This window comes from Cucurbita pepo, chromosome 18 (assembly GCF_057944985.1).
Source record: "Cucurbita pepo subsp. pepo isolate OVF chromosome 18, ASM5794498v1, whole genome shotgun sequence".
Classification (NCBI taxonomy): domain Eukaryota; kingdom Viridiplantae; phylum Streptophyta; class Magnoliopsida; order Cucurbitales; family Cucurbitaceae; genus Cucurbita; species Cucurbita pepo.
The window spans coordinates 6,972,650-6,995,873 of NC_141815.1; the positions used below are offsets into that span (position 1 = coordinate 6,972,650).

The 23,224-nt window shown below is 37.5% G+C and overlaps 4 protein-coding genes across 7 annotated transcripts; 3 read left to right on the plus strand and 1 right to left on the minus strand.

Moving 5' to 3' along the window:
• The first annotated feature begins 302 nt into the window (after positions 1–302).
• LOC111779831 (uncharacterized) lies at positions 303–4,037 on the plus strand. 4 transcript variants are annotated; one of them, XM_087119604.1, is made up of 3 exons: positions 303–983; positions 1,092–1,222; positions 2,044–4,037. In XM_087119604.1, the coding sequence occupies exon 3, from the start codon at positions 2,068–2,070 to the stop codon at positions 4,006–4,008; it is 1,941 nt and encodes a 646-aa protein (XP_086975730.1). In that variant the 5' UTR covers positions 303–983; positions 1,092–1,222; positions 2,044–2,067; the 3' UTR covers positions 4,009–4,037. The 4 variants fall into 4 exon arrangements, with proteins under 4 accessions (XP_086975730.1, XP_023515760.2, XP_023515761.2 ...); XM_023659992.2 differs by having other exon boundaries at positions 303–487; XM_023659993.2 differs by lacking the exon at positions 1,092–1,222 and having other exon boundaries at positions 303–487; positions 2,014–4,037.
• Positions 4,038–4,146: 109 nt separating this feature from the next.
• LOC111779832 (4-diphosphocytidyl-2-C-methyl-D-erythritol kinase, chloroplastic) lies at positions 4,147–8,232 on the minus strand. The gene is made up of 12 exons (XM_023659994.2): positions 8,145–8,232; positions 7,814–8,038; positions 7,625–7,720; positions 7,469–7,537; positions 6,617–6,718; positions 6,472–6,528; positions 6,153–6,353; positions 5,536–5,628; positions 5,348–5,447; positions 4,984–5,083; positions 4,773–4,858; positions 4,147–4,395 (listed from the first exon to the last, which is right to left on the minus strand). The coding sequence occupies exons 2-12, from the start codon at positions 8,009–8,011 to the stop codon at positions 4,295–4,297; spliced, it is 1,203 nt and encodes a 400-aa protein (XP_023515762.2). The 5' UTR covers positions 8,012–8,038; positions 8,145–8,232; the 3' UTR covers positions 4,147–4,294.
• A 4,959-nt stretch (positions 8,233–13,191) lies between these two features.
• LOC111780736 (translation initiation factor eIF2B subunit gamma) lies at positions 13,192–18,394 on the plus strand. Its single transcript, XM_023661222.2, has 13 exons — positions 13,192–13,416; positions 13,569–13,664; positions 13,759–13,836; positions 15,296–15,376; positions 15,458–15,677; positions 15,753–15,811; positions 16,126–16,175; positions 16,269–16,356; positions 16,445–16,705; positions 16,813–16,905; positions 17,632–17,736; positions 17,843–17,959; positions 18,078–18,394. Exons 1-13 carry the CDS (start codon positions 13,351–13,353, stop codon positions 18,147–18,149), a joined length of 1,386 nt encoding a protein of 461 aa, XP_023516990.2. The 5' UTR covers positions 13,192–13,350; the 3' UTR covers positions 18,150–18,394.
• Positions 18,395–19,381: 987 nt separating this feature from the next.
• Positions 19,382–22,373, plus strand: LOC111779550 (mucin-like protein). Its single transcript, XM_023659610.2, has 3 exons — positions 19,382–20,116; positions 20,779–20,968; positions 21,801–22,373. The coding sequence occupies exons 1-3, from the start codon at positions 19,515–19,517 to the stop codon at positions 22,005–22,007; spliced, it is 999 nt and encodes a 332-aa protein (XP_023515378.2). The 5' UTR covers positions 19,382–19,514; the 3' UTR covers positions 22,008–22,373.
• The last annotated feature ends 851 nt before the right edge of the window (positions 22,374–23,224 follow it).

Here is a 23,224-nt window from a genome sequence, read left to right on the forward strand (position 1 = left end):
TTACGAAAAGTGTCACGTCCCTTAGATTCGGTCGAGTATTCTGAACGGAATTATTCGATTTTGAAAATGAGACGAAAACTTACCATTAAAAAAAATAATAATAATGATTTAATTTTTTTTTAATAATACATGATTTGCACATATAATTTCATGTTAATTATATAATAAAAGAATATAATACTTTAATTATAAGCTCTATAAATACGTATATTTCATAGATTATTATTATTATTACAGGGAAGAAGAATTTCAGTTAATTACTACATTTGGAATTATCAAATTTTCTCTCTCCTCTTTTTTTTTTTTTTTTTTTTTTTTTTTTTGTTGCTTTCTCTCTCCTCAAAACCCTAATTCCATCTGATTCAGCTTCAGCCTTGTAATGCCTATCTATCTCATTTCTCCTCGCCATTATCGTTCATCCGTAAATTTCTCGATCTGCCGTATCTAATTTGTAGCGTCAACAAATATTTGCAATCCAATCCCCAAGGTCGCTCTCTTTTTCTCTCTCTTTTGCGGTTCTTGAAAACTTTTGTTATCTGCTCTCGAACTATGTACGAGTTTTGTGTTCGTGTTCGAATTTGTCTTGTGTTTTGGAGCCAATCTTCTTCAGTCAACTTCAAACGTTGTGTTGGATGATATCTCTGCGTTTTAATGGAGTTTGGCGTCTCCGGAGTACCACTTGCCGTTGGATTTTGTTTTTTTTTTTTTACTGTTTTCTGTTGAATCTTCAGTCGTCTCTTTGGCGTTGTTGCATGGTGTTAATTTTTTGTTGATCGTTTGTGGTTTGGAGAAACTGGAATGAAATTGAATGTTGCGCTTGAATTTGGAATGAACTATGGATTTTGACTTTTTCGCATTTTCGTTCTTTCGCTTTTCGTTATTAGCATCGTTTGTAATGAGTTCTGTTGGTTATTTCTTGCATGTTTCTGATTCTTTTCTCATTTATTCTTGTTCTTCTCTGCAATGCCACAAATGTAAGAGAGGTTGGTGCACGCCTTTTTCTATCATCTTTTTGGATGATTTAGGCTCTCGTTTCTCATATTGTAATTTCAATTACGTATGTATTCTTCATCTACTATTCATGATGCTAGACTCTGAAGGACCATACTAGTTCGGCCTGCTTACTTCTTATACAATGGTTGGCTGAGCTCTGTGATGTTGAATTCAACAATGCTTCTTGAGTTCTGGGCTTGGAAGAACTTTATAGGATTGTTTGCGCTTGGTAAGTTTTTTTTTATTTAGTGTAGGATTGTTGCATTCGATTTTAGTGGAGGAATGGTTTCTGTATTGAAGTAGCCGGAGACTCATCTCTTACTTAGAGGCCTGTCTGTTCTCAATTGTTCTGGAACCAATCCTCCTCTCTTTAGATGTGCAAACTGCTATCCATAAACATAAATGACTGTCACTGAATTGTTCTTGGTGCTCTCCCTTTTATCAAGGAGATAAAAGTTTTGTGGTTAGGGTTCATTAGAACCTCTTTTGGGACTCATGGCTGGAAAGGGAATGAAGAGTTTAACGACGAAGAGAAATCACTTCCGTTTTCTTTTCTGTTCTTTTTTATAATAATCTTGAGGTGATTTGGGTCGGAGTAGAAAAGATCAAGGTTGATTGCAATAGTGTTCTTTCGTACCGGGACAGGTAAGTACAGATTTGGAACTTCCATGTGATGTGTTATTAGAACAGATGAGTTACTTGGGCTTTGGTAACTTATTAGTTAGAACAGTGAATAGTTTGCTACTCCACAAGACAATAGTTTTCATTTTAGAATTTTCCAGTAAAAAGTGCATGAGGTCGCAGGCTATTGTTTGAAGTAAACGGTGCTAATCGACATTAAGAATATAAATGTTCGGTTCTTCATGTGTATGTTTATGCTGATTATGTATGTGTTTTGTTGTCTTGATAGAGTTAAGTCTTAAGAGTCATATGTTTGTATACATATTCTAGTTGCTTGTAGACGATCAATAGAGTCATTTATTTGTTTAGATGAACTAAGCATTATCATTTATGTTACAGAGATCTGATGTTGTGTATTGCACATTTCAGAAAGAATTTTCTAGCTGTAGAGAGATGTCTCCAGCTTCCAAATCTAAACCAAAAGACAAGAAAGCCAGCAAAGAAGTACAGAAGCCTGCACCAAGGTCGACAGGACCTGCTGCTGCTGGTAGTAGCGGTGTTCCCGCTACTGCATATAATCCTCTTTCAGGAACCTTCCATGCACTTGAACCAACAGTATCTGTTTCTTCACCTCTTCATTCCAGTGATCGATTCAGGAACATAGATGATACAGATGCTCAATCTGGGATTCTACTTTCTTCGGTGGCAGAGTACGATACTGTTTCGAATACTGGTAGCTGGTCTGGGGAGTCAGAGGATCATAAAGACAAAAGGTCTAACCCTACTGTGAGGCCAGAAACAATCCCAGGGGCAGACATTGATAAACGAGAAAAAACCCGTCTTAAGAATGAGAAGAAGCATCAGCGTCAAAAAGAGAGACGTGCCCAGGAATTGCAGGAACGCTGCACTGGCTACCTTATGTCCAGAAAGCTTGATGCTCTTGCTCAGCAATTAGTTTCTATGGGCTTTTCGCAAGATCGGGCGACCGTAGCTCTCATGCTAAACGAAGGCAATATAGAGGAGTCAGTTGCATGGCTTTTGGAAGGTGGTGAAGAGGCAGATGATCCGGCTAATCAAGATCTTGGTGGGCACAATTTAAAACTTGACATATCAGAAGAGCTTGCCCGTATAGCAGATTTGGAAGCACATTATAAGTGTACAAAACAAGAAGTTGAGAGAGCTGTTGTTGCTTCTGAAGGTGATCTGGAGAAGGCAGCTGAATCCTTGAGAGAATTGAAGCTCGATCCGCCTCCTGCTGCTGCTGCTCCTCCTCCTCCTCCTAAGCCCGAAAAAACTGTCGACCCTCCGACCGCTTTGAGCAGTAAGTTTCCCGGTAATACTAATCAAGCCTTAAGACCACAAGCGAACCTCAATCCTCATTCAATTCAACAAAGAAAGGAGGAGAAGGATTTTAATTACACCAAAGGAGCAATTACAGCCGGTATGTCTATTGCCAAGAATATACCGCAGCCTCCGAGGAGGAGTCAGCCAAAGATGGAATGGGGAAATTATGAACAGATCACAACTGATAAAAGGTGGTCAAGTGCAGGAACTAGCCCCGTTTCCTTCTCTTTGGCATCACCACCCTCTCAATTGTCATCTCCACCATCCAGGAACGAAACTCGTAGTTTAACAACTGGAACCGAGTTTAGTAGTCTTCAATCTGGTCCAGCGAGAGAACCCAGTTCGGTAGTACAGGGTCGGAACCCGTCATTGCTCACCAAGCCAGCTTCTGTTGGTACTATAAGTTCATCACCTCCTGCTGGTCGGTATTCGATGTCGTCTAGTGGGTTTATGCCGCATATTCGCAGCTCAACAAGTTTCAAGGCTAGTGACATGACCTCTAATCAGATGTATCCTCAAGTTCAGTATCAGCAGCAGCAGCAACAACAACAACGACATTTTATCCCTGAAGCCACCCACAGCACTGCTCCATGGAGCAGAACAGGTGCATCATCTCCCATAGCACCTGCAACCTCCCTTGGACTGTTTTCAGGAGCAAGTTCAACCCAATCAGGGTTGACGTCTCCCATAGATTGGAACACGGGTTGCTCGATGCCTAATTTAGACTACACCGACATAGACTGGTCGGTGGATAGATCTTCAGCCCGACCTGGTGGTTTGCTGCAGGGGCTGAATTCCTCCTATGTTCCAAATAATCCGCACATTTATGAATCAAATACCTCTCGATTGGTGGATGCTCGGCCATTTGGGCAGTCGGGTACTTCTAATTTCAACAGAGATACAATGGGAGGCGCTACTGAAACATCAGCTAATAGTTCTAGAGAGTGGACTTCTCCGTTCGAAGGGAACGATATTTTCAGTTTTCCTAGACAGTTTGTCTATTCTCCTCCATTAGAGGAGAAGAAATTTTATGATAATAAACCAAATTAAAAGAAGAAAAACAAAGTGAGTTTGATTGATTTTTTGTTCCTTCTTTTTAGATTCATGTCGAAATATCGTTCCTATTTTCGTTTGCGAGCTCTCTAACTTACGAAAATGTTCTAGCAATGGTCATGGAAATCACATAAGTTTCTTAAATAACTCTCTTTTGGCATAGAAAAAGAGCTCAAAATCACTTCCCAAGTTTATCAGTGGAGGATGTAGTTTAACTGTCATACAAGAATCCTCACTAGAACAAGGAACATAAGCTGAACCTCTATTTCATTCAATGAGCAAGCTATCTAGCCAATTCAGGATGCTCGGAAGGCGGACTACGAGCTGATGCCGATGCAGGTTCTCGATACCATTGATTTGCTTCACGGGTGAGAAAGTTTGCCTCTGCATTCAGAACTTTTCGGGTAAGATTCCATCCAAATATTTGATTTGAGAATACACCAAAACAAATCGATGAGAGTAGAGAGAAATCCATATACGTTCTTTCATTCGATATTTATCTTACTTAATTGGTTCATCTTCTTCCGCACGTGTAGCAGATGATGTCGAAAGTTATTAAAAGGGTGAGTTTGGAATGACTTTTGAAGTACTGAAGTTATACTTATGTTCGGTTATCAGTCATGTAAGTTTAGCCAATGAATATAACTTCTCTAACAGGCACAGGGTATGAAAAAAGTCCCTAAAACGAGGACTTGTGCATCGATGGTGGTGCGAGGTAAAACATATAGAGGAAACTAGCCAGGAAGCGTTCGGGTTGTTACCTGCCAAAAATACGTCCTGAAATTCATCGTCGTTATATATGAAGCCTGGAGGATCTGGGGACCCAATTCCTACTATTGTGCTACCACTGCATGAAATGAAATTTGAGGTGGTGATATGATGAACAGAAAACATCTGGTATTATCTATAGCATAAAAACAGCATATGAACAAAGATCGAGAGATGTTCGAAGAATTCGTTTGACATTCTTACCTCCCGGACATGAACACAGCGTCGAATTCGCCACGGCTGGAAGAAATTATACGCTGTTTCAATCTTTTAAGAGACGGGAGGACCTCGAAAGCAGGAGGTTCTGAAGAGAAAGAATGCCAAGGATTGTAAGACATAGTGCATGTTACAAAAATAGGGTCAAATTGATATGCTAAGCAAGTCACTAATGTTCATACGCCAGTTAAAGTAATCTGGTACGATATTATGTTCGTCGAAGTTGAAGTTTTAAGGCAAGGGGTTCGATCTATAGCATGTAATTTACGACACATACTAATTTCACCAACTCGATCTACTTTCACACACTTGCAAGTGCTCGTTTGAGTAAACATTAGACAAACTCACGTACCCAAATCGTTGATACACACATCTTGGGATATTCCGTTCTTGGTAATTTTATCCAACAACGACAAAGGATCGACCTTGCTTGTTTGATCCAATCGTAAGCGCTGAGGAATACAAATCGGCCTTCATTATGTAACGGAAATAAGAACAAGTTCTTATTTTTTTTTCAGCTTATACTAAAATTTCCATTACCTTATAAACTTCTGCTGTAGAGCATGCTTCCTGGGGCTTTATGAGAACCATTGGAACGTCCAAGGGTACTGGAGGTGGAAGATTCTGTACAACCTGGTAAAAAACGAACTCGTTAAGCATTCATCTAGAATGAGTCGTCACAAGCTCATCGCTTTTCAGAATTAGCAATGGAAATCGAACTATTCTAGCTAGTAACAAAGAACTCATTAAGCATTCATCTAGAATGAGTCGTCACGAGCTCATCTCTTTTCAGAATTAGCAATGGCAATCGAACTATTCTAGCTAGTAACAAAGAACTCATTAAGCATTCATCTAGAATGAGTCGGCACGAGCTCATTGGTTTTCAGAATTAGCAATGGAAATCAAACAATTCCAGCTAGTAACAAAGAATTTGTTAAGCATTCATCTAGAAAGAGTCGTCACGAGCTCATCGGTTTTTAGAATTAGCAATGGAAATCGAACTATTCCAGCTGATGTATGCAGAAATACTTAACGTAAGGTCAAAACAAAGACACTCAATTCTATCAAAACCTGTCTCAAGATGCCAATTTCTGCACCTTTCGTGTATCGACATGATTGTATATTTCTTATCAATGCCTGTAGTCATTTAGACATACCTCGCCTCTCCCGGTACAAAACGCCGCCCCTTCCGAGAAAAAGAAGGGAATATCAGAACCTATCTCGCTCGACCATTCTTGAAGGTCCTTCTCAGTAGCAATAGATCCACTGAACTGATTGGCCGCCCACAGCGCTGTGGCAGCATTACTGCTTCCTCCACCAAGCCCCGCTCCAGTCGGTACCTTCTTGTCGAGATGGATCTGCTCGTGTATAAACGAACAATTCCAAACTTTACAATAGGTTCTCAACATTTTCCATTCATACAAGAAGATTTCATGACATTCATTGAAGATATTTAATCATTTCATAGATTCTCACCCAGAAAAACTTGTCACTACCAGTCTTCTTCCTGTAGAGGTTAAGAGCTTTGATAATCTGCAGATATATGACAAACAAATAAGCTAAGGAAACAAAGAACATCAGAAGAAACAAAACAACAAGAGCATTATGCTAAAGAAACTACCAAATTTCTGTCATCGAGGGGTACTCCCGATACATTGGTAGAAAGCCGGTCCTTCTTTGATGGCGACAATGAGAACTTAATCGTATCCCCTAAGCTTATCACCTAATGGCAGAGAGAACAAAACATTCAAATTCACCAGTCGATAACCGAACACCTCAGATTCTTCTAAACGACGAACTGTGAGTTTGGTACGACTTTTTGAATCATAAAAAGTGCTTTTAGCCAACTAAAAGTTTCATGGCATTCAAGAACGTTGCCAAAAACATACCAAAAACAGGCATAGGGAAGTGTTTCACTTCAAATTAGGACCTGAAAAGGCATCTAATATCATCAAATAGAAGCATCCCATTACTTACATGGAAAAGATAACAAAACATCGATATTCACCAACCGAGTTATCAAACACCTCGGATTCTTCTAAATGACGAACGGCGAGTTTGGAACAACTTTTTGAATCGTAAAAAGTGGTTTTAGCAAGCTAAAAGTTTCATGGCATTCAAGAACATTGTCAAAAACATACCAAAAACATGCATGGGGAAGTGTTTCACTTCAAATCAGGACTCTGAAAAGGCATCTAATATCATCAAACAAAAGCATCTCATTACTTACATGGAAAATAGAACAAAACATCCAAATTCACCAACCGAGTTATCAAACACCTCGGATTCTTCTAAACGACGAAAAGTGAGTTTGGTACGACTTTTTGAATCGTAAAAAGTGCTTTTAGCCAGCTAAAAGTTTCATGGCATTCAAGAACATCATCAAAAACATACCAAAAACAGGACTCTGAAAAGGCTATTTACTGTAACAAGAGCATCTAATATCATCAAATAGAAGCATTTCAATACTTACATGGAAAAGAGAGGCCAAATCATGATATCCATCTTCCCTCTTCTCAGTTATTCTCAAGAACACATTAATCTGCATCAATAAACTCAACATATAAACCCAACAAAAGGGATAAACCCACCATTTCCAAAGCTTAACATGAATGAACTCCATTGTTACCTTGCAAGGTGAGAACAAAGTAAGCCTCGAAAGAGGAGCATCCCGGTCTACTTCATCAGCCAACTTGTTTATCCGTTCATCAGGATCATAAACTATCTAATTCCCAACTCAAAATCCCCAATCAAACCGATGAACAAACATAATTTCAAAACATCTATCCAATCCAACCAAAGAAACCTAAAATTTTACCTCAAATTGTTGTTTGGAAGCGGCGGAATTGCATGTAGTGACCCTTTGAACGAGTGGATTCTTCTGGTGCTTCAACCCCGAGGCAAAAGCGAGTGAACCGTGTGGCCCATTGAAGACGAAATTCCTTCTAAAGGAAATGGACCGAAATTGGAACCCTGAACTGCACGGGATGTTACAGGAAGCCATTGATGAGAGCATGATTCTTCACCAGCAGCTACCGATCCCCTGATGATTAGAAATGAAAAATTGAAGAATTTCAAACAGGATTAAGAGTAAGATGAAGATTTGTAATATTTTTTTAATGAGATTTTGCGAACGGATTGATATCTACATCGCTGAATTCAGGGTTTTTGGCATCCATTGTTGGTTTCCTTTTATGAACTCTTGGAATTGAGTGAGCAATCAAATGATGTGGGAATAGGGAAGATTACTCGAATATAAAACTTTTTATTTATTTAATTATTATTATTATTTTGAATTTTTCGACAATATTTATTCACACTATAAACACTTGAAGAGGGGTAGACACGAGGCGGTGTGCCAATAAGGACGCTGAGCCTCAAAGGGGGTGGATTTGGTGGCGGTCCCACATCGATTGGAGAAAAGAATGAGTGTTGTGTCAGCCTTGTCGCTGTTCCTCGAAGAGGGGTAGACATGAGGCGGTGTGCCAGTAAGAACGCTGAGCCTTAAAGGGGGTGGATTTGGTGGTAGTCCCACATCGATTGAAGAAAGGAATGAGTGTTGTGCCAGCCTTCTCACTGTTCCCCGAAGAGGGGTAGACACAAGGCGGTGTGTCAGTAAGGACGCTGGCCCCAAAGGGGTTAGATTTGGTGGTAGTCTCACATCGATTGGAGAAATGAATGAGTGTCAGCGAGGATTGTAGGGGTAGACCGGACAATGTGTCAGCCTTCTCGCTGTTCCCCAAAGAGGGGTAGACACGAGGCGATGTGCCAGTAAGGACGTTGGGCCTCAAAGGGAGTGGGTTTGGTGGCGTTCCCACATCGATCGGAGAAAGGAATGAGTGTTAGCGAGGACGTTGGGCCCTAAAGGGAGTGGATTGTAGGGGTGGATTTGGTGGCGGTCCCACATCGATTGGAGAAAGAAATGATAGTTAGCGAGAACGCTGAGCCCTAAAGGGGGTGGATTGTGATGTCCTACATTGGTTGGAAAAGAGAACAAATCATGCTCGTATAGAAGCAAATATTGACATGTATTGTATCAACTTAGCTTTCTAATGATTTTACTTTCCAACTTTGACATACACAAATGAGGTAGTTCATTAATTTTTTGCCATTCTCGTTCTTGCTACGGTTTGGAATTACGTTATGAAGGTTCACTTTTATGCTCGTGATTGGAGTTGCTGGACCGGTAGTTTTCTCACAATTGTTGGAGGGAGGATTTAGTTTCTCACAGCGGTTGAAGAGGAGAACAAAACATTTCTTATAAAGGTGTGTGGAAACCTCTCCCTAACAGACGTGTTCTATAACCGTGAGTCTGACGGCGATACGGGCCAAAGCGACAATATCTATTAATGGTGGGTTTGGGCTGTTACATATGGTATCAGAGCCAGACATCGGGCGATTTGTCAGCGATGACTCTGGGTCCCAAGGGGGTGGATTTACATCGGTTGGGAGAGGAGAATAAACATTCCTTGTAAGGGTTTGAAAACCTCTCCTTAATAGACGCGTTTTAAAACTGTGAGACTGATGACGATACGTAACAGGATAAAGCAGATAATATTTACTGGCAGTGGACTTGAACTGTTACAAAGAAATACATTCTTTTGTGGTAATCTAAACACAATAGAATCTTTAAATTCAAAATTCATAGATTCCTCCATCGTGATTTAAGGACCCGAAATTTTTAGATGCAGAACAAACGATTTAAAAGAAAAACTCAGTTTTAGAGCACTTAGACTGACGTGTGAGCTCATTTTAACGGTTCAATCGAGCTAAATTGTTAAATGTCAAGAAATGAGTCGAGAGAAGACAAACGAAAGTCCGTTCAAACATAGTTTAGTAGATAAGACACAAATTATCAACTAAAAAATCGATCGCTTCATTCCCATCTGTCAACTATTAAACTTAACATACGAAAAAGACGACTAAAATCGAAATTATTATGGGTTTTAATACTCCATTTGACCTCCATTCTCGTCTAACAACGTAAAAAAATAATTATTGTATTAAAAAAAAAAATAGATCGTCCTTATTTGCACTAATTCGTGCATCGGAACTCTCTAATTAACCTTAAAAAAATGTAGTCGATCATCGTTCTTTGGTTATATACTAGCAAATCGTGCAAAAGCAAGTACAAGAAGTTCTCAAACTTCTAGCTTTTCTCGGTAGAGAAGTAATGTCACGACCCGACTCTCTAAGACCTCTATGTGAGGTCACAAATAAGGTAAATAAAGAAAACACGGTTAAAACCGTTTATTCAAAAATCAAATAATTTGGTCTCGAGATCCTTGCTAAAATAATAACAAATCAAATCCTTTGAAATAGAAAACAAAACGATACTATTAATATAGTTTTTAAGAATATAGACGTGGATCATGACATCACTGGTCTCATAGCACTGTCCGATGTGATGATGTTAATATAACACATGCGGAAGCAATTTGGATCTTAAGCACTTTAAGAACATTAATTATAGTATATAACTAGCATGCCATAAGTATTAGAACTTAATTAGTTTAAATACTAACCTTTTTGTAGTTCAAACTCCTTTTTCCTCACGAACCGGTTTCGAACTACCACTAGTGTCTTCTCCACTATCCTCCGGCCTTAGAACGGGATTGTGGAATCCGGTGAGTGACTAAACTTGGAAGGGATTTTGTATATGTGAAGAGATGTTTGTGAGAGGTTTTTCTCAAGGTTTTCCACTAAGAAGACCTTCCATGTACAATGATCACTCTGTTTAAAGAGTCATGTTTCCATGTTCATGCAAATTTGAGATCACCAAATTTTGACACTCAAAATTCCACTCAAATTTGTGGGGTTTATTTGGCAAACATGCAAGTTTGGTTAAACCAAATGTTACACCTCAAAATTCCAGATCTTTCCATTAAATGAAGTCAACATTCATTTTAATTCAACAATTAATTTGAATAATGAATTTCAAATTAAAGTAACATTAAATGATTAATTAAACTATTTAATTAATATTTAATATTAATTCAAATGTCAATCCCAATCCATTCCGACACATAATTGATTAAGATATTTAAATCTTATTTAAATATCTCTGATTCTCTTCTTTTGTTTAATTCGTAAATAAAACAAAAATGCGGTTAAATATATCGTATATATGTAGCGCATATTCCCTAATTTGAATTCGAACACTTCGAACTCACTTGTCACACTGTTCTATGGTTTAGTCCGATATGAGCTAGCAGAGGGACCTAATGGACCTATAGATCATGGGCTCCAACGATCCAAGATTAACTGGCTAAACTCATTACCTTGTTAACCAACATTCGTTAACTACTAGGACACTCCACTATAGCCTAGTAGTTGCACTCCCCTCACTATAGATATATTTCTGTCCATTTGATATAACCATGATTAGTAAGTCGATCATTCACAGGTTGTTCGTAACTAGAGCTGGGTCAATTTACCGTTTTACCCCTAAAGTTACTTCTTGTTCCTTATGTCTCACTGATCCTCTAATGAACAATTGGTTTGTGGTCCAACCAGTAAACCGAATCCCTCTCAGACCAATGAGAGGGTGGGGCCCCTTGTTCAAGATCTGAAGTCAGTGCTTAAGGGAACTACCTTTCTTCTATCCCTAAAAGTGGGTAGGAGTGAATTTCATCTTGCACCCCACGTCCCCAGCCATTCACCCAGTCTTACCCCTGAAATGGGAGGCCTATTGAGTCGGCGAACTAGAGCCACTCTCACCCATGCAAATCTAAGGATAATTCCGAATAAACAGGAGTTCATGGTTAGCTCAGGATTAAAATCGAGTTACCTAGGTTATCGAATGAAAAGAAAATCAGTCTCAACAGTAAACGACATTATAAAGTGAGAGTGGTTTTCTTCATGGTCCGATCTTATGCAATACTCATTGCATAGGACGCCCCCACTCACATGTCTCCACATGTACAATGTAGTGATCACATTGTTTATATCATATACAAAAGTGGGCCGCATCCATAGTGTCCCCAGAATAAGGTACTCAGCCTTATCCCTATACTATAGATCATTTTGACTATATACTTGAACTTGATCCACTCTTATGTCTCTCCATATAGTTTAAGTAATCATACTATAGCCAGAGTGTTCTTAGTTTATTGGATTTAGATTAATGATCGTAAAGTTCACTTTAATCAATAACAATCTTTACTGAATAAATAACAATAATAACTTTATTGAAAATAGAATATGTTTTTGTTTACAAACTATGAGTTTTAGGACATAAAACCCAACACGATGATCATCTCATTATACGCATTGTACGTTCTAATTATCACCCAATTAAGAGTCAGACTATATAATCACGTGCAGCATAAACTATATCACTTTAAGCTAGTGAGACTGAAAACAAAATACAACGGCCCCGATAAAACTAAATCCATCGTAACTATACCAAATTATAGTTCGGATTTATGCCTGTAACCTCATAATTAGTGATTTATTTTCAAAAATTAAAAATAATTTTAATTATGTTATTCCTATTTTAACATATTTATTGTTCGAGTAATAATCTAAAGAGTCTGTAGTATAAGGATAAGGTTAAGTGTGTTATTCTAATAACATTATTAATACGATCAATGTGGAGACATGAGAGTGTTGGTATCTATACAATGGGTTTTTATAGACTAGATCACGAAATATTTAATCTCTATTTATAAATCCGTTAATTAAAAATATTAATATTTCACAAAATAATTATATGCGCATTGAATTTAATCTTGAGTGAGTTATGAACTTCTGTCCGTCCATGAAAACTTATCTTTTGATCTACTTGGGTGTCGGTAGAATATGTTTATTTTTTTGGTATATGACCAAATAGGGAGTCGGGAACATAACCTTATAAGATCATAATGAGACCTCAAATTCTCATTGACCCGATCGAGACTTAATTTATGACTATATCATAAACAAATTGGACCTGATAGAGACTTGGTTTATGGTTGGATCATAAACAAATTATTAAAATGTAATTATAGAACAAGTGGTGAATGATCAACTTGCTTGTAATGATTATATTTATGGACATAATTTAATAAAATTATAATATTTAATGATTTTTTTTTAAATTTCGACAAATTATATTAAAAAATAATACTAAATTTATAATATTCTTTTCTTTTATTATTATTAGTATTTACCTTCTATTCGACGAACAAGCCTCTGCGAAATTTTCACTAGAGAGATTTTTTTTTTTTTTTTTTTTTTTTTTTTTTTTTGTTGCTAAATTAGCGCGAAGAACAAGAAGAAGAAGAATTTCCATTCTCGAGCACAATCGATTTTGACGGAAGCTGAAGAACTCCCCGCAGATTCAGAGAGTACTTCACCTCTTCGTTTGCTTCCATGGATTTTCAGGTGGTGGTGTTAGCTGGCGGCACTTCAAAGAATCTTGTACCTCTTGTTTCCAAGGTTTCATTTCCGAACCTTATGTTCATCATCATCAACATTTCTCTTTCATTCATATCAATTTTCTCAGCAATTGATCAATCTTCACTTTGGAATTTGGTTTCTTATGGTTTTACTCGAATGTATTTTTATTTGTCTGGTGTTTTCACCAATAGGAGCTTCCCAAAGCACTACTGCCGGTGGCGAATCGTCCGGTCCTCTCGTACGTCCTGGAGCTTTTAGAACTTAGTAACCTGAAGGATCTCATTGTTGTATGGTTCCTTTTATTACTCTAATGTATACTCTTGCATGTTCCGCTGCGGTGTATAGAGTTCATGATTTCACTGTGTTTTTATATGTGTACAGGTTGCTGAAGGTAAAGATGTGGCTCTTCGTATAGGGAGTTGGATATCAGGGGCTTATGATGATCGTCTCCGTGTAGAGGTACTGAGCTGTTTTTTAATACTTGGCTATGGAGATGGTTGAGTGTTTTGTATGATCAAATTGCTGGATGAAATATGAGGTTGCTTTTTGCCCCATTTTCCCCACGCAGGGGAGAATTAGGGCATGCCTTTGCGCTCCCTGGACTCTGAGTAGTATAGGAGTATCCACCTGTTATCCTTTACGACGCCTTTTCGCCTGATCTTAGGTCTTGACTCACCCTTCATGGACTAACCTTGTGCAAGAACCCTTAGGCTTTGAGGACTCATGACTGAATAAACGATCATAGCGTCAATATTTATAGATAAAATGGTAGGACTTAGGAAAGAATGTAAAGCTGAATTTTTCACATTACATCGTTATATTCATCTTATTAAAATATTATTCGTACGAATAGAAATATTGGAAATGGAGGTTTTGGTTCACTCAACAAAATTTCTTGGGGCACTGGGTGGAAGCTCAGTGAAAGCTTGGATTGGATCAAATATTGCCTTTTTGCTGTTTGCTTGCAAGAACTTTTTTTTTTGTTCTACGTTTATTTCTCTGCTATTGACTAGTTGGAGTGATTTCTTGCAAAATTTTATAGCCTCTGGGTTGGGCTTGGACGTCTAGTTCTCCTCCCTTTTTGTACGCTCTTTTGATGAACATGAAACACGAAACACAAATGTTTTATTTATGCCCATCAGGAAACAATTCATATTGCACTAGTATGAGAAAAGCCTTGTTGTCTGGAGTAGGGAAACTATAAATTTTAACATGGTTAAATGGTGTAATGCAAGGGTATTTCTTTTAATGTATTTAAAATAGCCATGTGTTAAGACTTGTAAGAAATTGTGAATGGGGTAGCTTCTGTATTTATAGTTAAACGTGAAATTTTTTAATGCAGAAAATGTATTACAATAACAAATGTTAATTTTGTTGGTAACCACAATGGATTCGCTTGATGTACAATGACTTTGAGGGAATGAGTTCAAATTCCATGGCAGTCACTTACTTAGGATGAGTCTTCTTGGTAAGCAAATGTTGCAAGGAGACTTGGTTGTCCAATGAGGTTAATCATGTTCATTTTATATATCGAAAATGTCCAATTGGTATGTTGCAAAAGTGTGGAAGAAGTATGCAGTAAGTTTATGTTGCTTTCCTAGTTATTGAAATTTGAAATACATTTGATTTTTTTTTTATGTTCGATGGACTCTGCATAATTTTATGTTTTTGATGTCGATGCTGCTGCTCTACATCACCTTCCGTTTTTACTTTTCCTTATGAATGAGAAAATTGAGAGGGTTGGTTATACACAAGTAACCTAAAAAAGCTGCTGATCTCCTCAATATATATTCTTCGAGTCTGCAATGGTTTCACAAAATTTTCCGTCAGAACGAGATTTCATAACATACACAAGCCCCATTACTACCTGCAAGGAAAAATACTGCTTGTAGTTCTTCTAAAAATTTGATATTTGTAGGTTACTTCTGTTCCTGAGGATGTTGGAACTGCTGGGGCACTTCGGGCCATTGCTCGCCACTTAACAGCAAATGATATATTGGTTAGACTTGAGCACTTTAAGCAGCATATGATCTGTAACTCTATGTTTATTTACAGTTATGTGTCCTTTGCTTTTCTGCAGGTCGTGAGTGGTGATCTTGTTTCTGATGTTTCTCCTGGTGCAGTTGCTGCTGCGCATAGGCGGCATGATGCTGTAGTTACTGCAATGCTCTGCTCTGTTCCAGTCAGTGGGTCTTCCGAGTCTGGATCCACTGGTGGAAAAGATAAGACCAAGAAAGCAGTAGTTCACAATGTTGTTGGACTTGATCCTACCAAGCAGTTCTTACTATACATAGCAACCGGTTAGCATTTTTCGGAACATCTCCATAGAATTTTATTCAACATGTTCCCTTTATGTTCTTTTCATTTCATTCCAGGTGCTGAAATTGAGAAAGACTATAAAATTCAGAAGAGCATACTCCGTGCGGTTGGCCAGGTAACGGTTACTATAACAAGGTATTCTTTGGTAAAAAGCTTCCGTACTTCTAAAACCTAGTTGTCTTTCTACTGATTACTAATGTGCTTGATTGAAGTTATGGCACCAAGCCACATTAGGCCCTTTGAGGTTTCACAGTTTTGTGAAACGCTTCATTTTCGAACCTATCAATTATTTCATCTTGTTGAATTACTTTTCCTTTTTTATGATTCGAGTTTGATTATTACATTTTATGAATCCAAGTCCTAAATGGATGATGTGACTTATACATGTTTCGTGCGTTTAATGTTACTTTATCTCTTTCTTTTATGCAGATGGATATCCGAACTGATCTCATGGATGCATATATGTATGCGTTCAAAAGGTCTCAATTTAATTATCCTCCTTGTTTACTACTACAACATTAGTCATAATGATGTCTATATCCTTATGCATGTTCCATTGTATTATCTCCCAGATCTGCTTTGCAGGAGGTTCTAGATCAAAAAGATACTTTCCGAAGCTTAAGGCAAGACGTGTTGCCCTATCTTGTGCGGAGCCAGTTGGTTAGTTTGTAATGCCGTGACATATTCTATTGTGTCAACAAGTGCATATAAATTTACTGAACTAGATTAATTTCTTCAATAAATGTAGAGGTCAGAAGTTGTATTGAATCGAACACCCCAAGCGGAAGAAAATGGGAATGAGAAAGTTTCCTCCCATAAGATCCAAGTATTGATTTCACAGATACTTTCTAATTCATCTACTACAAGTTTTCATGATCTTTATGCATACGGTGCTGATGGATCTATTCCGGTTCGAAAAACACATAAATGTTGTGTTTATATTCCCCCTAGTAGCAAGTATTGTGCTCGCTTATTTTCAATTCAAGCATACAGCGACATTAATCGGGATGTAAGTTTATTGTAGTGCTCGAACCCTTTCCTTACCTTCTTGTGTTGCATCTGTTCTCTGGACTTCATTATGTTTCTTTGACTAACGTTTGATTTAATTTTTGTTAGGTTATTGGAGAAGCAAGCCATCTTTCAGGTTACTCTTTCTCTGCTCAAAATAACATCATTCATCCTTCTGCCCAACTCGGATCAAAAACCACCGTGAGTTTATAAATACCTTCATTTTTAGTATATAATTTCAAATGTTGATACGTGCGGCATATATCGTATAGTAAAGGTCGCCAATGTAGTTTCCTTGTTCTTGTTTTCTCTTAAAAAGAAAAAATTTCTTGAGAACATGAAAGTTCAACAACAGCATAAAATGACGGTCTAGTAACATGAATCCAAACAATACCTAAAATAAACAAACAAGAAAGGGTTTCAATCCAAAAGAATAAAGTCTAATGGATACTTACAAAAATTCTTAGATAGAGGTGTTCAAAGACAGACGAGAAACATAGGAAGAGACCTAACTTCTTTTCAAAACCTCTAAAAAGCCTCGAGGAACTGGATTAGAAAAAAGAGGGATTCCAGTTGTAAGATATCTAATGAAACTTGAGATCTCATTAAAAAAGAAAGATATCAAATATCTGGAGTTTCTTTTTGTATATTATATGGATGATCAGATCTACAAGGACCATGATTGGGAATTATTTAATCGTCTTTCTCCAAGGAAGAGGCAAAACATAAGTCCTCTTTCATTCTTCTCCATGTAAGCTTGGTTTTTATTCCAGAAAGAAAGAGAAAAAAGGAAAGAAAAATATAGAGAGAATTTCCTTGTTATTCCTGAATTAATCAAATATCTGTATTTCCCGAATGATGGTTTACTTTATACTTGTGTTTATTATATTGGTCAGTCCCTTGTACTAAGTGGGATGAGGGTTTCAGGTGGGACCCCATTGTATGTTAGGAGAAGGTTCACAGATGGGTGACAAATGTAGCGTGAAACGGTCAGTAATTGGCCAACATTGCCGGATAGGTTCCAATGTGAAGGTATCATATGATCACCTATTAATTTGGGATAAAATGAGGAATTTCTATCGTCTATTTGTTGTAAGAACCTTGTTAACTTTAACTTTTACGACCCTCGTCAATACAGATCGCTAATTCAGTCGTCATGGATCATGTTACCATTGGAGACGGTTGTTCAATTCAAGGTTCGGTTATCTGCAGCAATGTGCAACTTCAGGAGCGCGCTGTTTTAAGAGACTGTCAAGTAAGTCTTTACAATTATACACACGCACTCCCCCACCCCCGCCCCCTCGGGGCACCATCGACCCACTCCCCCTTTCCTCTCGTCACCTCCCTTACATTACGTTAAACTTTCGATCCAGGTAGGAGCAGGTTTTGTGGTGACTGCTGCCTGTGAGTACAAAGGAGAGGCGTTGGCTAGAAAAGAAAAATGAAGTTGGGGAGAGACATTGTATGAGGTATGTAGACGAAAGTGTTGGAAGGAAGCAGTGATTGAAATCATATAATCACAATGTTTCTTCCTTCTGGCTTTTTTTGGCATCATTTCATTTGTAGTTCATATTTTGTTCACATTAGACAACATTTACTTAGTTTAATTATCTAGAGCTTTACCAGACACAAATGGTGAGAGTTGCAAAAATTCTGTCATTTTTCCACTGAAATGCAATCGTATTAGAGATGTGTGACTATTAGCTCAGTGATAATTGATATACGTTCACTCAGTTTGAAGTTCGAGGTTCGAGGTTCGATCTTTATTAGACTAAAGCGCACAACTTTTATAAGGGTGAAGAGTAGTTTTCGATCTTTTTTTTTAGTTCAACAATCAGTTCAACAATCTGTCAAAAAGAACTAGTAGATCTAATCTGCCCAAAATGGGAGTGGATTAGGGTTATGACAGATCAGAACGGTTTGAAATGTAAAAAAAAAAAAAAAAAAGTGAGATTGTTATAATTTTATAATTTGAGGGTATGATCGTAAGGTGATTTCGTACATTATTGAGATTTTTAGTTGCAATATTCTCAGGTATTATTTCCTTGACTAAAGGTTAAAGGTATGAATCTCATAAAATCGCTCTAATAGCTACAGTTGAGCGATCAGAATTTTCTTAAATAGTATCTTTGCCTGAACCTGATTAACATAGCTCAATAAACGCCTGCGAGTTTCAATAATATCTTAAAATTTTTATAATTAAAAAAAAAAAAAGTCCCGTTAAAAATAAATTTATTTTGCTTCAAAAATATCTAAAAAATACCCTTAAATTTTTAATAGTTTTATTCATACGCTTCTTATTGTTGGTATAAACAGAACAGATATTTAAAAAATATCTATAAATTTAAAAAAGAAATTAGAAATTATCTATGGGTATACCTATACATTGACCATTAAAAAAAATTGATTTTTTTTTTTTTTATATAAAAATTAAGGAAATTAATGCTTTTTTTAATTATATGTTTATATTTTTAAAACACTAAAGAGCATTTTTTATTTTTCTAAAAAAATTAAAATGTATTAATAGATTTAAAAAAGAAATTAAGAGTATTTTTTAAAGAAAAATATTTTAAAAATAAATTAACAATTTTTATTAATTTAAAAAAAAAAATTAATAATATTAATAGCTCAAAATATTTTTATTAATTTAGAAAATTCTTTAATAAAAACCAAACCTCTCTCGAACTTCCGCGCCTTCCTTTCTCCCAACCTCTCCGGCTTTCTTCTTCTTCCGAAGTCTTCGTCTCACTGTGCAGTAATTTGTGGCCGCCAATCCGAATCCCTGTTCTTATTTCATTTGTTAATCACACATGAATTCCCTTCATCGCATTGGAAAATTCTATTTAACGAATAAGAATCGAGTTCTTGATCTGCCTCTGCAAATCAAACGAACCCATTTCGGTTCATCCTTCCACGGTAGAGCCTTGTCAAGCAGATCTTCTTCCCCTACCTCCGGTTTCGGGAAGTTTGGCAATGGCGACGATGAGTGGAATGATACTTGGGAATCTGCTTGGCTTCCGCAAGACCTTTCGCCGAAGAACAAAGCGCCATGGGAGAGCGATGTGAACTTCCCGTCTGGAAACCCTACGATTGTGTTGCCGTCGGATGTGGATGCAGACACGAAAGCGTTTGTTGAGGATATGAATGAGAATTGGAACGAGAGGCGAAAGGCATCTCAAACGCAGAAACAAGGAGTGAATCAGCAAGAGATGGAAGGTGATGGTGATGGTGATGGTGGCGGCGGGTCGCTTTATAGCTTGGAAAACATTAAGAAGGATTATAGATTGAAGAAACAGAGGATTCATGCTAATTTGTGGATGAAGGAGATTGAGAAGCAAGAGGAGGCTAGGTTGGGGGATTCCATTACAGGCAGTGGGGATGACATTGAAAGATTGATGGATAGCTGCTCTGAGTGAGTTCTTCTTTCTCTTTTGTTAATGCAAATTGTTAAATCCTCATGTTTGTGGTGTTTATCTGCTGATCATTAGTAAAGGTGTTTGTTAATTGGATTCGACCCCAAATTTTTGAGATATATGAAAGAACACAGAAAAATCATCTCTATGGAAAGGATTTCCAACACTAACTTAGAAAATGAAGGTTCCAATCCAAAAGAATTAGACCAAATAGACAATTACAAAAAGTTAGAGAGACCAATGCCCACAACGAGGTAAGTGAGGTATTGAATTTAACAATACCTTAAGCCCAAAAGATAATAACTTAGAACCATTGTCTTTAAGAGCTGGCTTGGTGGACCCCGAGCGAGCTAGAGATTAATGGTATGGTCGTGAGCATAATCTAAGGAGGGGTAGCTCAAAACCTGGTCATGAATGCATTAGATATTTACCTAGACTAGTAGGTTCTTGAGTGGATCCAATGTTAGCTCCAACACATTGGTCTCTAATTAGAAATGTAATTGCTTGAGCTTGAGAAGCTTCGGGTCCAGTCGGCCCGTAAAACTCACTTGTAAAAAGAACACAATAAGGAAAAAATGTCTGCAAGTTACTGCCTAGATATTTTTTTATTTCCATTTTTTTCTTGAGCTAGCACAACAAGTCTGAACTGCTATGATTGCAGGATTTTTGAGTCTGTCAATGATGATTTAAACCATTCAAAAGTTCCAAGTTCCTCAGAGTTCAGAAACAAACCAGATGGATGGGAAACGACATCCAAAGGCCACGAGGGAAATGTATGGGAGATGACACAAAGGGAAGAAGACATTCTTCTTCAGGAGTTCGATCGTCGTATTGCATACAACAAATTTCAGGTGTGTTAATATTTCCTCGTTTTTCTTTTGTTGTTACCACGTTTTCTTTAACGAAAAAGGCTTCTTCTGATAAGTGACAGAACGTGTCATTAGAAAGGTGAAATATACAAGGGAAAAGAAAATTTGTGTAATCACCCAACACAAAGGAAACAAAGAACACTTAGATAAACGATATAACATTTTTGTCAACTTGAGCATAGTTTAATTGGTTTTAGCATATACCGTTGACCAAGAGGTCAAATGTTAGATTACCCAACCCCATTGAACTAAAAAAATAAGCAATATAACATCCCAAAACTCTGTTGAAGACCATTCTTGTAAGCTAAATTACCAAGCTTGAAATGTACATAATCTTAAGACTTTATGCCTTCTCGTATAATTAATATAATAGCTCATTTATTGAATGAAACAATAAATAATTGCTCGTGGTATCATTTCAACTAAATCCAGAGGTAGTATGCATATAACATGGATTAAGAACTAAGAATTTTCTGATCTTTCTGGTTGTAGCTGTCAAATTCTGGCTCGGTTCACTGAGACCGGGTTGGAAAACTCTTAGGCGAGAAAAATCGCAGAAGAGAACTATAACTGACTCGTCTATGACAGGACTAGTGTTATTGCATTGTTTACAATTGAAATGGTTAATGAACTACCGATAGTGTGATGTTACAATCTTAACTTTCTTTAATCAAGGATATCATTTCGTTCATTCGAAGTTCACCACGCCCCTCTATGTTATCCCTCTACACTGTTGTTGCTCTGGATTTTCTTTCCATTCTAGAAACTCTCTCCTTAGCGTACTCGTTACCCAGTTGCTCGTTTTCATGTGCAGATTGCTAGTTTCATCAAGACCCATATATTTAGTCGTCGGAGACCGCTAGATGGGTGGAAATACATGATAGAGGAATTTGGGCCAAATGCCAAGAAAGGAAAAGGTAGTGTTTCAAGGATGCCTAATCTTTCTGATTCTTCAACTCAACCCTTCAAGGAGGAAAAAGTTGCAGCTTCCCCATCTCTCACACGCTTGAAGAGGATTTAACTCTATGCAAGCTACTTCTCGGACCATCTGCCCGACTCGAAAAGGTTTGCAACCATTAGAAAAAGGCATCTCATGCTCTCCAAGGATGATATTATGTTGGTCATATTGATGTTTGCTGCAAGTGCTGATTGTAATCTGAGTATCCTTGCCTGATATAGCATGAAGCAAACTGAAAGTTATGCATTTAGCTCATAGAAGAAGAATGAGTATTAATTTGGGAGACGATTGATATCTATTATGTTAGGTCATAGGAGGGAATTTATGTTTGGTTTTGGTTTAGAAGGTTTGGTTTTCCTCTGAGAACGATACTCTTTTCATCAGGAAAGTTGTTTCATTATGTACAGCCAACCAGATCGGATTGGGAAAGTATGAAACTGATAGGAACGAAATGCACATCAAGAAATCAGCTAAAAATGGAGCTTTGAAGTTCTTTTGAAATACTGCTGAGAGAAGTGTCTAGTTTTGGAATTTAAGTATGAAGATCGTCTTATGTTTTTTTGTTTTTATTTACCCGATTCTTTTTTTAAAAAAAAAAAAAATTATTTTGATTATTACCATTTTTTTATTTTTGAGTATCGGCTCAGGTCCACCCCTAGTAGATATTCTCCTCTTTGGACTTTCTCTTTCACCCCTAGTAGATATTCTCTCTTTGGACTTTCTCTTTCAGTCCACCACCAGCAGATATTCTCTTTGGACTTTCTCTTTCAGGTTTTCACTTAAGGTTTTTGTTTTTAAACTGTGTCAGTTTCCACACACTTAATGTTTCGCTCCCCTCTCCAATTAATGTGGGATCTCACAATCCACTTTTTTCGGGGCTCATCGTCCTTGCAAGCACTCGTTCCCTTCTCTAAGCCCATCGTTCTTGCAAGCACTCATTCCCTTCTCTAAGCCCATTGTTCTTGCAAGCACTCATTCCCTTCTCTAAGTCCATCGTCCTTGCAGGCATTCATTCTATTTTGGGCTCTCCATTTTGGGCTGCCCATTGTTGCTTGTTGCTAGCAGATATTGACCTATTTGGGCTCTCCATTTTGGGCTCCCCTAAAACGTGTAAACTAGTTAAGGTTTTTAAAACGTGTCAACTAGTCAAGGTTTTTAAAACGAGTCAACTAGGGAGAGATTTTCACACCATTATAAAGAATGTTTCGTTCCCTCTCCAATTGATTAGGTACCAATTACATGAACGTGAGAAAATGAATCTAATTATATCAAGACAATAA